The sequence below is a fragment of the Coptis chinensis genome, chromosome 8 (genome assembly GCF_015680905.1).
Source record: "Coptis chinensis isolate HL-2020 chromosome 8, ASM1568090v1, whole genome shotgun sequence".
Lineage (NCBI taxonomy): Eukaryota > Viridiplantae > Streptophyta > Magnoliopsida > Ranunculales > Ranunculaceae > Coptis > Coptis chinensis.
Window position 1 is genome coordinate 85,477,074 of NC_141463.1, and position 14,441 is coordinate 85,491,514.

The 14,441-nt window shown below is 35.9% G+C and overlaps 2 protein-coding genes across 3 annotated transcripts; one reads left to right on the plus strand and one right to left on the minus strand.

The window, feature by feature from the left end:
- The first annotated feature begins 4,291 nt into the window (after nucleotides 1-4,291).
- On the plus strand, nucleotides 4,292-7,800 carry LOC147483779 (3-oxo-5-alpha-steroid 4-dehydrogenase family protein). 2 transcript variants are annotated; one of them, XM_086576644.1, is made up of 2 exons: nucleotides 4,292-4,831; nucleotides 7,250-7,800. In XM_086576644.1, exons 1-2 carry the CDS (start codon nucleotides 4,496-4,498, stop codon nucleotides 7,718-7,720), a joined length of 807 nt encoding a protein of 268 aa, XP_086432770.1. In that variant the 5' UTR covers nucleotides 4,292-4,495; the 3' UTR covers nucleotides 7,721-7,800. The 2 variants fall into 2 exon arrangements, with proteins under 2 accessions (XP_086432770.1, XP_086432771.1); XM_086576645.1 differs by lacking the exon at nucleotides 4,292-4,831 and adding an exon at nucleotides 6,018-6,846.
- A 222-nt stretch (nucleotides 7,801-8,022) lies between these two features.
- Nucleotides 8,023-13,426, minus strand: LOC147483780 (proline-rich receptor-like protein kinase PERK8). Its single transcript, XM_086576643.1, has 9 exons — nucleotides 13,126-13,426; nucleotides 12,439-12,566; nucleotides 12,215-12,312; nucleotides 10,507-11,066; nucleotides 9,942-10,105; nucleotides 9,734-9,813; nucleotides 9,306-9,438; nucleotides 9,033-9,182; nucleotides 8,023-8,489 (listed from the first exon to the last, which is right to left on the minus strand). The coding sequence occupies exons 1-9, from the start codon at nucleotides 13,307-13,309 to the stop codon at nucleotides 8,442-8,444; spliced, it is 1,545 nt and encodes a 514-aa protein (XP_086432769.1). The 5' UTR covers nucleotides 13,310-13,426; the 3' UTR covers nucleotides 8,023-8,441.
- Nucleotides 13,427-14,441: the final 1,015 nt, after the last annotated feature.

Genomic DNA, 14,441 nt, shown 5'->3' on the forward strand with positions numbered 1-14,441 from the left:
TTTTTTTATTTTTGCATCTCGAAATCATGATTGGAACAAGATTTTCAAATGTCACATATCTACAACCTTCCATGTCACATCTATCTACCACTTTTCTCATTTAATTTTATCATAATATGATGTTAATCTTCTTTCATTTTGTATTATGTTCAAGTGATTTCTATACAAGTAGAAAAAAATTTGGAATTCTCTTGTTGAAAAGGGAGGAAAGAAGAAGATAGTACAGGGGTATTTTTGTCTTTGTAATTTTTTTCTAAAAACAGGGGGATTTTATGGGTTTGTCCGTTTTGGGGGGGTTTTTAAGAAACTTTTTACCGGGCAGGGAGATTTATCATAAAACCAGTATTATTCTTGGTCATTAAAAAAACAAAAATTCAATGCCACATATGAAAAAGTTTAACATATGATAAATTGAAATAAACGGAATCACCAAATCAAAAACAAATTGAAAGTACATGTCAAATCGAATGAAAAAAAATATTCACTCACCAAATTGAAAAAAGTCGACAAGTTAGATCACTAAGTTAATAGTTAGCTCTAGTTTTGTACCTCCTATCCTCTTGATACCAGAATATCATCTTATATTGGATCACAGCTTAGTATATAGGGGATTTAGATGGTTGAAAATGGGGCATGGAATCGGGTCGGGTTTGACCCGAATTTGACCCGACTGGAATCCGAATAGTTTAGGTTCGAGTCGATTTTCATATCCATTTATTTATTTAGGTCGGGTTTGAATTCGGGTCTTTCGGATTCAGGTTTGGGTTCGGATATAATTTTTAGGTTTTTTTTTTAAATTTTTAGTGTTATCCAATCAGGTTTGGATTAGAGATTTCAGTATTATTCGGATTCGGATATCCGACCCGAACCCGACCGGTTCCCTGCCCTAGTTGGAAAGTGCTTCAACCTCTTTGGAATGTTAGCAAAAATGCTATATACCGAAGGGATGCAGAGTCCTTCCCTAGAGTTAATCGACTATTTGTTCTGATGCCCCATTTTCTCTTTAAAAAAACGATTCCTAAGCGAAATAAGAGTAAAAAATCACATAAAAGATCACCCACATACAAAAAAATATGTGCATTTACAATAGACCAATAGTGCACATATTTTCAAGATTTCTAGCTTTTGTAAGTAGATCTTTCTCATCTCATTTTTTTTTGTGGGTAATAAGCGCATCAAGACTTGTCTCCGCAAATCCCAACTGCTCCACCCTTAATGACGTTAAGGTTTCTGGCATCATATCCTCAGTTCTCTTCACTTTTGACTTCATTGTGCAATGGTGCCCTTGGCCGCCGGCCGGCCTAATCCACGATAGATTGGTCGCATGGCACCTGAAGCTCACGTAAGATTCAAGTCCAAAAGACTTCTTGTAATGGATCAAATCTTTTAATTAGTTAAACATTTGCCATCGGATTACTGGAATTCTATCAAATTACATATATTTGTAACTGGATTTCCTAAATGTTTTGTCTTAGACCACAGGTCAGATGCATCCAACTGATCCATAGACTGTGTGACATGGAAACATGTGTGGCTTATAAAGGTTTAGAAACAGTAAAGGACACCAAAGTGATGTACTGATGTCCATAAGAGAATCATGGGCTTAAAGCTTAATGAATGATTTTATTGATTATAAAGATAAATGAATGTTATTGTGACGCTGATACATCATATGAGCGCAACCACCAGTGAGCAGAAAAATTCAGGCATCAAGAAGTTCACACAAATTTTAAGAAGTCGCAACTTCATTTTCTTGTGTTTTTTCTTCGGTTGGGCTTTGGCAGAGTTTAGCGGTTTAGGTTGGGCGCTCGGTATGGGCTTTCAGTATGGACGTATGGGCTTAGGCTCCGGATTTAGAATTCAGGGTCATGTTTCGAGTTGGGTTTGGACTTTGGACATCAAGCATAAGTGGCATTTGATAGTTTTTGATACTAATACATCCGAGTAGGCTCAATGGATCGGTTTGGGACAGATTCAGGAAAATCTTAACCTAAACCGATAAGAAAATTGGGAACCCGAAACCGAACCAAACAGATAAGAAAATTGAGAACCCGAAACCAAATCGATAAAATATATTATAAATTGAAACCGAACCGATCTGAATCGAAAACTATAAAATCAATTAAATCCTAAATTAAATCAATTAATTTCAGCCACACAATTGATAAACATATACAAAATTAATCATAAATATTACTAAAATGTCATCTTATTAGTCCGGTTTGGTTTCGAGTCACCAAAACTCAAACCATTTTTTATCGGTTTGGTTCGAATTGGTTATTGGGTTATTGAAACCTATTGACAACCCTAGACTGTCAATGGGCCGGGACAAGCCCGAAATCCGATTGAATTTGAACCGATAAGATTATTGGGCCAGGTCTGGACATACCTATGTTCGATCCGATAATGGCCCGATCCGAAATATGGGCCGGGACAAGCCCGAAGTCCGATTGAATCTGAACCGATAAGATTATTGGGACAGGTCTGGACATACCTATGTTCGATCCGATAATAGCCCGGCCCGAAATCTATAATAGTTTTATATGTTTTATATTTAATATTATTAATATATCTATTATATTTACTGAAAGTTGACATAGAAAATTAGAAGTTATATTAGTTAGTATTGTGTTTGCCACATAGGAGATGTGGGTTTGATTCTTGCCACTTACAAATTTGATTAAATTTTAGACAAAAATAATAGTTTCCATGTATTGCTAATAATGGACCTAGGCCTGGCCTGAATCCGAACTTGCCCAGGACATAGGTCAGGCTTAGACTCAAAATATCAAATATGATTTGGGCCGGGCCTGGACCTAGGTGTGTCATGTTCAGGTCCGGCCCGTTGACAGCCCAGGTATTATATTTGCCTTCTACATGAAAAACCCCAAAAAAACAATTTTTTGTCTCAAAAAACTAGTTTTACCTAATTATCATAAAACACCTTTTTTGGACCAATAAATGTTTTTAGGAGAAAAACTATTTTTTAGAAAAATAGATACCAAAACGTACTTGTTTTTTCAAAAAATGGTTTTTCACTAATAAACATTTATTGACAATAAATAAATAAGATCCAAACACCCCCTAAACTTAACTGAAAAATGATTAGTGGCCTTGGGATCATTGTTTTCCTTTTCCAACCAAAATACTGAAGTCAAAATCTTGACGGGTGTTTGAGAAACCCCAACGTTTCGTATATAAGTATATTTTCGATGCTTTTATGGTTTCGTGCAGGTAAATGTAATTAAATAGGTCAGCTAGTCTTAACTCTTAGTCATATATGAAATGGGAGGGGGGTTCTAGTGACACGTTAAAAAAACATGTAAACAAATTCAAAATCGTTAGGACATTTATAAGTTTTAAATTAGCCTAATTTTTTGTAGATATAATCTCTTAAGCATTCTAAACATTGTCACAAAAAATAAAAAAAATCAATATTTTCTAAACTTGCCAAGTTTAATATCAAAAATTGTGAAAACGAACGGTCTACAATCCTTAATTTGTCGATTATATTTGATGGGGGTTACAATTTTCAAATTTGAATAATAATTTACAACACAAACACCTCAAATTACTCTTGAGTCTTGAGGTAGGTATTTACTATTTAAAAATTTTGTTTAGTATTTTGGATGAAGGGTGAACAACGTGAGAGAAAGCAACATAAGAATTCACAATGTGAGCCCTACAAAAAGGTTGACCAAAAAAAAAAAAAAAAACACTAGCACATATATCATATTCTTTTTATAAGAAAACCCATTTTAATTTTTTTGCTGGGTAAATTAAATTGTATTAAAAAGAAAACAGAAAAAAGACAAAAGGTGTCTAGGGAGTAGGGAGGCAACAGGCTGCCTCTCTAAGTCTTTCAACGAGCACAAATTAGTTTTCAGACCAAACTTCGGATTTTAGGCCCTGGGTGAACTGATTATGGAGTGATTTTTTGCTCCCAGCGGTATTTGCTCCAAGAGCTTCAAGCGAAACAGGAACCAGCCACGTGTCTATTAAAAAGAGATTGACAGTTATCAAATTCCTTATTTAGAACAAACTTCTTGATTTGTCCCCACTAAAAATAGAAATAAATAAAAAGAAAAAGAATTAAAAAAATCTCATTGTAAAATATATAGGAGTTCTTTCCATCATTAGTTAAAGATTTTTTTTTATCTTTTTTAGTTTGAAAGAAGTGTCACTAGTTCAACATTTCAAGTTTTTTATTCATTTTTTTTTCCCCAACAATTAAGACCAAAAACTAGATTTTGTAAGTGGTTAAGTTTTTTTCTTTTATTTTTTAAAGGTTGGGGATAAATCAGGAAGCATATCTTATGGTGGGAATTTGATAACTGTTGACCCCTTTTCACTGGACGCTTGGTTGGTTCTTGTTTCACTCCTGATTATGTTCATACTAACCAAGAAACTCTGTCCTATATAAATACCACCTCATATTTTCTCTCATCTGATCAGCGTACACAACTAAAGAAGAGAAGAAAACATTTCATAAACCATGTCTTTGATGTTTAATAACTTTTTAATTCCATCTCCACCATCAGTCTTCATGAGAGCCATGTACGGAATCAGTATTGCTTCATTAGCATACTTTGGCTTCTCTGAAGTTATTGGCAACCATCTTCAATACTCCAAATTTTGGAATATTAGCTCTCATAAAGCTGTTATTAAAACTAAGGAGATTAAGATTTCCAGTAGAACTGGGATGCTTGTTTTGTATACTCCAGCTTTTCTAGCTGGATTTCTGTCTCTGGGTCTTTGCTATAATGATGGATTGAGGTTTATACTTGTTGATTTAGCTCTTACTATTCATTTCTTCAAGAGGATCTATGAGGTACTGCTTTCTCTCCTCTGCTTTCAATTTGTGGAATTTTCATTTGCCCTGTTTGAATATACTTGAATAGTGAATAGTGAATAGTGAATAAGTGAATAGTACTACTACTTAGGGCTGTCAAAGGGTTTTAATAACCGACCCGAACTAAACCGATAAAAAACGGTTTGAGTTTTGATAATTTGGTTTGCTCTCTACCGATTTGAAACCGAACCGATAAAATATTGATTTGGTTTCGGATTTATTTTCCATCGAACCGATATGAATCCAAACTGATAAAGATGACATTTTAGTAATATTTATAATTAATTTTCTATATATTTATCAATTATGTGTTTGAAATTAATTGATTTTAATTTATAGTTTTCAATTCGAGTCGGTTTGGTTTGTAATATATTTTATCGGTTTGGTTCGGTTTCGGATGAAATATAATATTATTAGATCGGTTCGATTTCGGGTTTCTAATTTTCTTATCATTTCCAATTCGGATTTTTTAGAATCCGGCCCAAACCAATCTATTGACAGCCCTGCTACTACTGTAGCCTATTTTGGCCTTTATGTTTTAAGCTGGGCTTATAAAGTCAGTGCCAGCCTTGACGACAGTCCACACAGGCGGTGGGCTGGGGCTCCCAAGCTTTCGGCCCAAAATAGGGCCCCCAGTCTTGCCAGATCCAACTATCAACTATGTCTCTATATCCCACTCAAAACCCATTTCAATTATACTCAATATTTTAGGCGTAAAAGAGGTCCCTTAGCGGCACCAAGTTTCATTAACTCTGTATTCTCTGCCACATGTAATAAGTCAGCCAAGTAATAACCAATTTAACAAACCATTTAGTTGTGATTATTTTTAAAATTACGTACTCTATTTTTTAAGGTTAATATATATTACCCACAATACTATGCTTATGTTTTTAATGTTATTGCAAGAGAGAAAAAAAAACAACTAGATTATTTTCCTCTTCAAAGTGTGTGATGTGATATTATTTTTATTTTTATTTTATTTTTTTACATGGGTCCCAATTTCGGAACTCGCCTTGGCCCCAAAACTCAGGGCTTCCCCTGTAGACAGTTAGACCCTACCCAAAAATTCTGGAGTATGGAGTAGCCTTGAAAGGTAAGAATAAGAGTACCTCACAACCGTCATTTGCACGGAGCTACCAAGCCATGGGTCAATGCCTCAATGGTAGTGAACTAGTGGGCGTGGCATGCATTCCTCCCCTCAAATTGGTGGTCCTTGTTTTTCCTATTTTACATTTGTTGTTAGATATTTTTTAGGCATCGAGGCAAAATAACTACAAGAATATATTCCGTATGCGCATGCGGGGTTAGAAAGGGTCAAAGTTCTTACTCTGAAACCAGCTTCTCGAGTCTTGGTAGAAGTGGGCAGCTGTATTCTAAATCCATGCTCTTTCAAACAAACTAATTTGTATAGGAAGTAGGAAATAGAAACTAGAGGATGGTAATGGTGAGCCAATCGTTACGAAATAAACGAACAAAATGTACACATGCAAAAGAAAGTTATAGGCCAAAATCTATAGTTTTGGTCCCTGGACCGGATGAAAAAGAAAAGAAGCTACCAACAAGGCAACAACTAACAAACCTTATCTCTCCTATAAATACTTCACCTATATCCCCCCTTCATCTTCAACCACACTGTAGAAGAAAGCAACTTTGAGATCATGTCTTCGTTGTTCAACTTTATATTTCCACCCCCACCATCTATTTTCATCACAGCCATGTCCGTAATCAGTTTTGGTTCATTAGCAAATGCTGGTTTTTCTGAAATAAAGGGAAAACATATGCAATACTCCAAGTTCTGGAATGTTAATAATTTTCAAAAGACAGTCACAAAAGGCAAAGAGATTAAGCTTTCTAGCAGAACTGGAATGCTGTTTTTGTACACACCAGCATTTCTAGCTGGTCTTTTCTCTTTGAGTCTTTTCTCCAATGATGGCTTGAGGTTTTTATTGGTTGATTTAGCTCTTACTATTCATTTCTTCAAGAGAGTGTATGAGGTACTAATTCTTTCAATATTTGCAGATACTTTAAGTTTTCTACTGTTGTGTCCTTTTAGTGCGTTGGTTAGTTGAAAAGGTTGTTTATAATTCCTGGCGAAATCAATAAAAATTTAATATTTGAAAATTCTATATCAATTTTTCTCTAGAAGCACTCCTCATGTACGGTGTACCCATAGAGGTTGTACATAAACATTTGAGAACAATACAATTATAAAAAAATTATGTGAATTCTTTGATTAGAAAAAGTATTATGAGTGAAATTACTTCAATCTCTGTTAGCCCTGTATCAAAATTAGATTTTATCCCTACTGCGGTACTGCTACAATTTAGATTTGCACTCCTTTGTTTTGAGATTCGTGTTCACTTTTAACTTGTGTTCACTTCAATCTATGTTATTCAGGTTCTGTTTATTCACAAATACAGCGGCGCAATGCTTCTGGACTCGGCCATTCTCATTTCTCTTAGCTACTTTATCTCAACAGCAACCATGATCTACAACCAACACTTATCACACACAATGCCAGAACCATCACTGGATCTCAAGTATGCAGGGGTTGCCTTGTTCTTTATAGGTATCATTGGCAATTTTTACCACCACACCATCCTTGCAAATTTGAGGCAGAAAGACGACGAAGTCTACAAGATTCCTAAAGGGGGTCTATTCAACTTAGTGATTTGCCCACATTACCTTTTTGAGATTTTGATTTTTGTTGGAATTTGTTTTATTTCTCAAACAATTTATCCATTCTCATTTACTGCTGGCACTGCATTGTACTTGATGGGTAGGAGTTATGCCACTAGGAAATGGTACCTCTCTAAATTCCCAAACTTCCCCAAAGATGTCAAGGCTTTGATCCCTTTTATTTTCTAGATGTATTGTTCATTTACGTTAAGAGATAAATGGTATGCTGTTTCTAAATATATTGATTCAATAGAATGATTTTGACTTCATAGTCTTGTTCCTTCCTGCTGAAAGGATTGTAAAATTTTCTCATTTCATTCGTCACGCTGATTTTGATTTTTAAGTAGAAAACAAATGGAGTGAAAAAAAAGCTCTTCATTGTGTATCAAGTATCACGCTGATTTCATGTCGGCCAACTTATTGTAAGTTGTAACACAATTTTAGGCATTTATATAAGTAAAATTTTATTAAATCAAATCCAGCGGGAACAGTACGAAAGACTGACTTTTATTTAGCAAGGTGCTAAAGCATCGAGTTCTTCCCAAATCTTAACAACTCACTTCTACGTTCCAATTCAGGGCCAGCAAATAGTCCTAATATCTCAACCCTGTACAGAAGCTACTTCCTACTATTTAGCTAAAGAGGAATTGTTTGACATTGATCACCATATCCTGCAGAACTTTCTTCTTATTCCTAGAACTGCCTGAACTCACACCTTCCATATACTGGACAATGTAGACCAGGAGGCACATGGTATATGCTGGATCATCCATGAGGCCTTGACTGATAAAAAGTAGAAAAATCACCTAGTAGTTAGCAATCCAACACAATGTTGGCCATACAATTCTTTATTTCAAATTTATTTGTTGATTTCAAGCAACAGTGGTTCCTTTATAATCCGTAGCAATATTCAACATTGCCATGCGCCAAAACCATCGCCTTGGAAGGCAGCCAAAACCTGTGTCACAAAATTGAGTAAGTATGTGTCAAGTAAGATGGTTAAGGTAATCAGGATATAGGCAGCTAACTGTTAGCAACCTAACATAGGATCTGGTAGTAATGAAAAACACCAAAGCCTTGATAAATTAACTGAACTTGCATATTATTCATATTACACTAATTCTTGAACTTTAAGTCGAATGTACATATTTTACTAAAGTCTCTTTAAGAGTCCAGCCAGATTTAAAATCTCCAACATCAACAAGTATATTATGAAAAAAATAAAAATTGTAAATTGCAAATTTGGTGGTCATAAAATACTCTCTTACATTACAACAAAGAGCATACTTTGTGACATCATTTACAAAAAAAATTCTCCAGATCTTTTTGACAGACTTCTGTACTATTCATGAACTGTTAGTGTTGCATAACTTTCAAATGCAAATTTCTAAACCACAATTAAGTACTGTGATCCTTCTAACATCAAAATCCTGCATTCCAACTTAACCCATTATGGGTGGGTGACTGGGGGTGGAGAGGAAGGGAAACACTACAAACTCACCTCACTAATGGAAGGTTGATTCCCATAATCTCTCTTGAAACATAACAGTGCAGCACAAGCCATATAATGGACCTCCTTAGCATCACTAGAATCCATCAATCTTGAATCAATGACTTCATGATATACACCATTTTCAAGAAGGGGTAACACCTGTGGGAAACAAAATTGATTACTTGCATCTTCGAGTTACCAGCGCTTGAAATGGTGATAACCTGCAGGCAATAGGTTTAAGAAATTTCACAAGGATTGTCACCACAAGTGACTCGAGCTTACCCAATCTTCTAAAGAGTGCCCCTCTTGGCAGTTACCAAACCCGAAGCCTTTTTGCCCAGTCAAGAGTTCCAGGAGGAACAAGCCATAGGCATGTACATCAAGTGGAAGGTGTTCCTCTGCTTGAGTCTGGCCTCTTGAACCAGCAAAAACCACCAGAGGAAATTATTAATAAAGAATACACACCCATTATCAATGCCGTTATATACAGATTGGTCATCCAATCCTACATACATGTCAAAATGTAAATGCCAGGACTTGAGGTGTATACTCTACTTTTCACATCACGAGCATCAATTCGTCCCTTGCTTTATAGAATGTGTGCATTGCCCAGTAGTATAAAAGTTAAAGACAACTCAAATCATCTAGAGATAAAATCAAACTTTAAAGTTTTACCACATCAATCGTACCAAGTGCAGAGAGACACTTACTCGAAAGAATTTTCAATATATAAATCTCCACCTGAAGCTTTCCAACCCTTCAAATACTTCTTTGACACCAATTCTGTAAGCTTTGAATGAAAAGAATCAAACCCGTTTCGATCAGAATGTTAAAAGCAGAAGAGCAAAAAGTAGAGTGTTATAACAATTATTATCCGAGTTTATTACTCATATTGTATTAGAGCCAACAAATACTTACCAAAAGAGAACAATCATGAGTGATCAATATGTCAGCGGATCTGAGTGAGAGATGCATAATGAGCCCATCCATGCAATCTTCGTGTAGGTAGCGCAAGCAACTTCCAATTCCTTGTGCAATATTTAACCTTGATTTCCAATTAAGATTCTTGGCTAACTCATCACCTACGCCAAGTTTATAATTGTCAGTCCACAAAGAGTACCTCGTTCGAAAAATAATGCAATAAAAAGCATTAAAACCGCGACATTAATTTTTCAATCTATTTTTTTACAGATGGAAGTATCGTTCAAAGTTTCATCATGTTGATGCAGCCCAGGTTCATAGCCGAAGGAAGATTCAAACCTCTTAATCTCCCCACAAGGTGCGAAGTAAAGTTACCAGCAACACTAGGCGTTGTTGTTTCTAAAAGCACAAAAGAATGTAATTTGACTAATTTCACTTACACAAGACTTCAATGTTAAGATTTATACTAGTTGCAATATTTATATTGATGTATTACCATTTTAGTTAATCTTGATAAATGTATTCACATCAACTATTAATTTAGAGAGGCAACACTTCTTACATTGCAAGTGCATGTCGAGAGAACCATTGCCTGAGTAATCTCGGAGCAAGAACATAGAACTATCTGTGCAGCAATACCCCACAAGGTTCGAAAAGTTGCGGTGGCGAACTCGTGACAGGATCTGGAGTTCTGACCAGAACTGCTCATGATCACCAAAGTAACACTTCACAAGAACAGGAGTTTCCATTAGAATGCCTTTGTAGAGTTTCACATTCCCTTCCTCTAAAAGAATGTTTTTATTGGAAAATCCATCGGTTATGCTCCCTATTTCAATTTGAGTAAGGTTTCGAGGAAAACCAGTCCTCCATGAAAGGGGGAACCAACAGGCACTTATGTGAGGTGGTGCAGATAACTTGGCTCGTTTACTATGATCATTTTTTCGTGTTTCCTCAAGCTGAATGGCTAAGTGACAGGATTCCTCAATTCCAGCTTCCATTCTAGTTGATGTGTCATAACCAGTAGCTCTGGATAGTGTAATTGTTGCCAAATTTTTTTCTTTCATTGCTGCAACATTGCAGCCTGTATGCTCATATATAAAGGCTTTATGTTTCTTTAAGTGGCTGACATATGAAACACACTAATCAGAGAAGATTTGAAACTAACTATTCAGATATCCAAGGAGACTGCTTAAATGAAACCAAACCATACGATAGCTCCTCATAGTGTATTTTACACTTTCATTTATAAGTATGACAATTTAGTAATATCCAAAGTACCATAAACTAACTCCTTATACATAAATTCTTGCTACCATTTTATTCTGAGGTAAGACACATTAAGCGGACTTGACTAAAAGCAAAGAAACTAGCAACGTTATAATTACGTCTCAATGCTCATTTTTCCGTCATTGATCAAAACAAATTGAGCCAGTCCCTTTCCATGTGAGATGCTCTGTTTTCTGACCCACGAATGTTTAGCCTATGTCCATGGACTTCTACATCAAAGCTTTATTGTCAACTCTAGATGTAGAATTTAAACTCTTGGTTTAACTGCTATATGGATTACATGCCCATAATCAGCAAAAATGAAAAAGAAAAAGACATAAGGTTTGCTCAATCTGATGGCTTTAGTAGTAATGTAAAATAGGCTAAACCCAGGCAACCCGCCCCACCCTCATCTGCATGGGTGGGTCAGGCCAGACTTGTAAGTTGTCAGCAGCAAAATTCAAGCGAATAAGCATTCAAAATCACAAAATATATTGGAAACATAACTCTACAGGTCGACATTTTAAAACGCAAAAAACTATAAGTAAAAAAAACTATAAGCATTCTATTAAGTGCTGTATACCGTTGCTTTGCTTGTTCATGTCAGGGCTCAATGAGGACTGTGTAGCAGGCTCATACTCTAAACAATCCCAAGCCCCTGAAAAGTTTGAGGGCTAACCTTTAAGGATATTAATCATGACAGTTTGTGGGCAATTTGAGGGACATTTTGAAAGCTCTCGGCCAGAGCCAGCACTTCAGGCTGATTTTGGGTCTGGAAATTAGTCAAGAGGGAGCCTGAAATACATAATATATTAAGCCTGACCAAGTGTCCCACTTGGAAACAGAGTAGGAGAGGTGTGAGGTTTTAAGCAACACTACTCTAAAGTCTAAACCAATACAAAAAAATCTGCAATATGAAATAAAGTTTTAAATCACCTATCCAAAACAATCCAACGAGTATTGGACTTTTGTGCTTCTTCAATTTGAATAAAGTTTTAAATCACCTATCCAAAACAATCCAACGAGTGTTGGAGTTTTTTGCTTCTTCAATTGTTATCTTCCTGGGATCAAACCCTGCAGCAAGCTTAACTTCCAACTTCACCTGTATACTTGTTATGTATATATTAATAAAAATAAAATAACAGTATTAGATATAACCATAACGGTTTGTGAAAACTATATATATCCAAGTTTCATTAAAAGATGAAAGAATGCATTGCTAGCTAACCTCATTTTTCTTGCACTGACGATAGAAGGGTTGGAGAGTACACTGATATTGTTCCCTCTTCGTTGCAATCTCCTCTTCGACCACCTTTGGGGTCATTTCCCCCTGCCCAGAGAATTCTAGTCTTTCCCCTAAAAGATTATTTAGAATATGAGAAGAATTAGAGAAGAAAATGCTTACGAGATCACTCATGCCTACTCATTTACAAAACTGCAAAACTCGTCAAATTGCCTACAAACTCAACCAACCAACCCAACTGATAGGGGTTCTTAATTGAGATTATTTGGTACAAAGTATTAAGATCCTATATGCATGATTTCACTAATGTCCAGGTCTTGGCCTAATAATGGTTCGCATAGACCTGCATTTGGTTACACACATCAATCACATTTTGTAGCTGGGTCATGTGGAGTAAGGGATGATGCATGGGCAAGGAGCTGACCAAAGACGGTTAGTTGTTGCACAAAACATAGTACTTGGAGTTTCAATGCTAACATTTCCTGATTTCACATATCTATGAACTTGTGTCTTTTTCAGCAAACAAACTACATGCATGCCAACTTTATCAAGTTCAAAACAAACAAAAAAATCAAAAGTTTTCCCATTATCAAACACAACCAAACTTATTAACTAATTTAATCATGTAAACAATAATAATATAAAGTAAGGGGGTTTATTTGGGGAACTTACAAATAGCAGAGATGCCAATGCCCATATAGAAAGGAAAACAAGAAGTTTTCTTTCCAAACTCACAAATGATTCCCAGAACAATAACAGTGTCTTTAGGACGAACAACACGGTTCAAAGCCCAGTCTAGTGCATCAGCGTTTCCTTTGTTACGATTTGCGTCCATTACTACTATCACACTCTCCATTGAGGAAGTTAATAAACTTTCTCTCTCTCTCTCTCTCGTTCTATAAGAAGAAAAAGAAGGAGACTACTGGTTTTGGAAGATTATTGTTCATAGCTAAATCCGCCATTAATGAGTGGAACAACAAGAGATTTTTGTTTGGTCTCGTTCTTTCCCATGCATGGTGACAAGTGGCATAATTAAATATCCCGAAATTCCATAGCCAACATCAAAATATCAAATATATCATATATCCTGTGTAAGGATAAGTCCAATAGTGCGGCAAAACACTAAATATCACAGAAACTTCTAGTCCAATGGTGTGTCAAAACGCTATCATTATAATTTACCTATGTATAGCACCAATTTTAATGAGATAGCATCAAGTCTACATGCCAGTATGAGAGGGCGGGTAGAAGAAATCTAAACTACACGACACAGTATGTGGTGGCTAGAAATTGTTTTTTTTTCCCCCACACGCCTTTAACAATGGAGGCTAGAGAGTTTAATTTTTTTTCCTATACGCCATAGGTATTGGCGGCTATAAATAAAACCATTGCCGCTGTAAACCACTAACTGCTCTGTTTGGTTCGGTGCACCGAGTTGCAAATGACATGTGATTGTATTGCATCCAACTTACTTGTATTTGATAAACCCAAGGCAAAAGAATGTAAAGTTGATTACATTATCCCACTATTTTTTTTTCCACATCTTATAAAGTTGGTTACATTATCCCACTATTTTTTTTCACATTATATATAAGATAAACCACCTTTTTGTGTTTGCATCTATTTACACAACTTTTTTGGCTGCAAGTCGATGTCATGGAAACTACTTGTATAGTGCATATAATTGCGACTTCTTGCATCAACCGTCTATCTATATTTTGCTACCAAATACTGTTTTGTGGGTGGTTATATGGAAATAAGTGCAATTGTATGTAAATACATCGAACACTGTACTATTGTGGTTTGGTGTGGTCATTGGACTTAGCCTAAAAGGTTTGTTATCTCATCTCGTATTTTACTGTGGTCTGTGGATATTTGAATTGGTGCAGTTAGTTGGGATTACAGCAGGTGAACCCCACGGGAGCAGACGGGATGTGGTAGGTTCCAACTTGCATGTCCCGGTCTTGGCGATCTAGGAGGCAAGACTT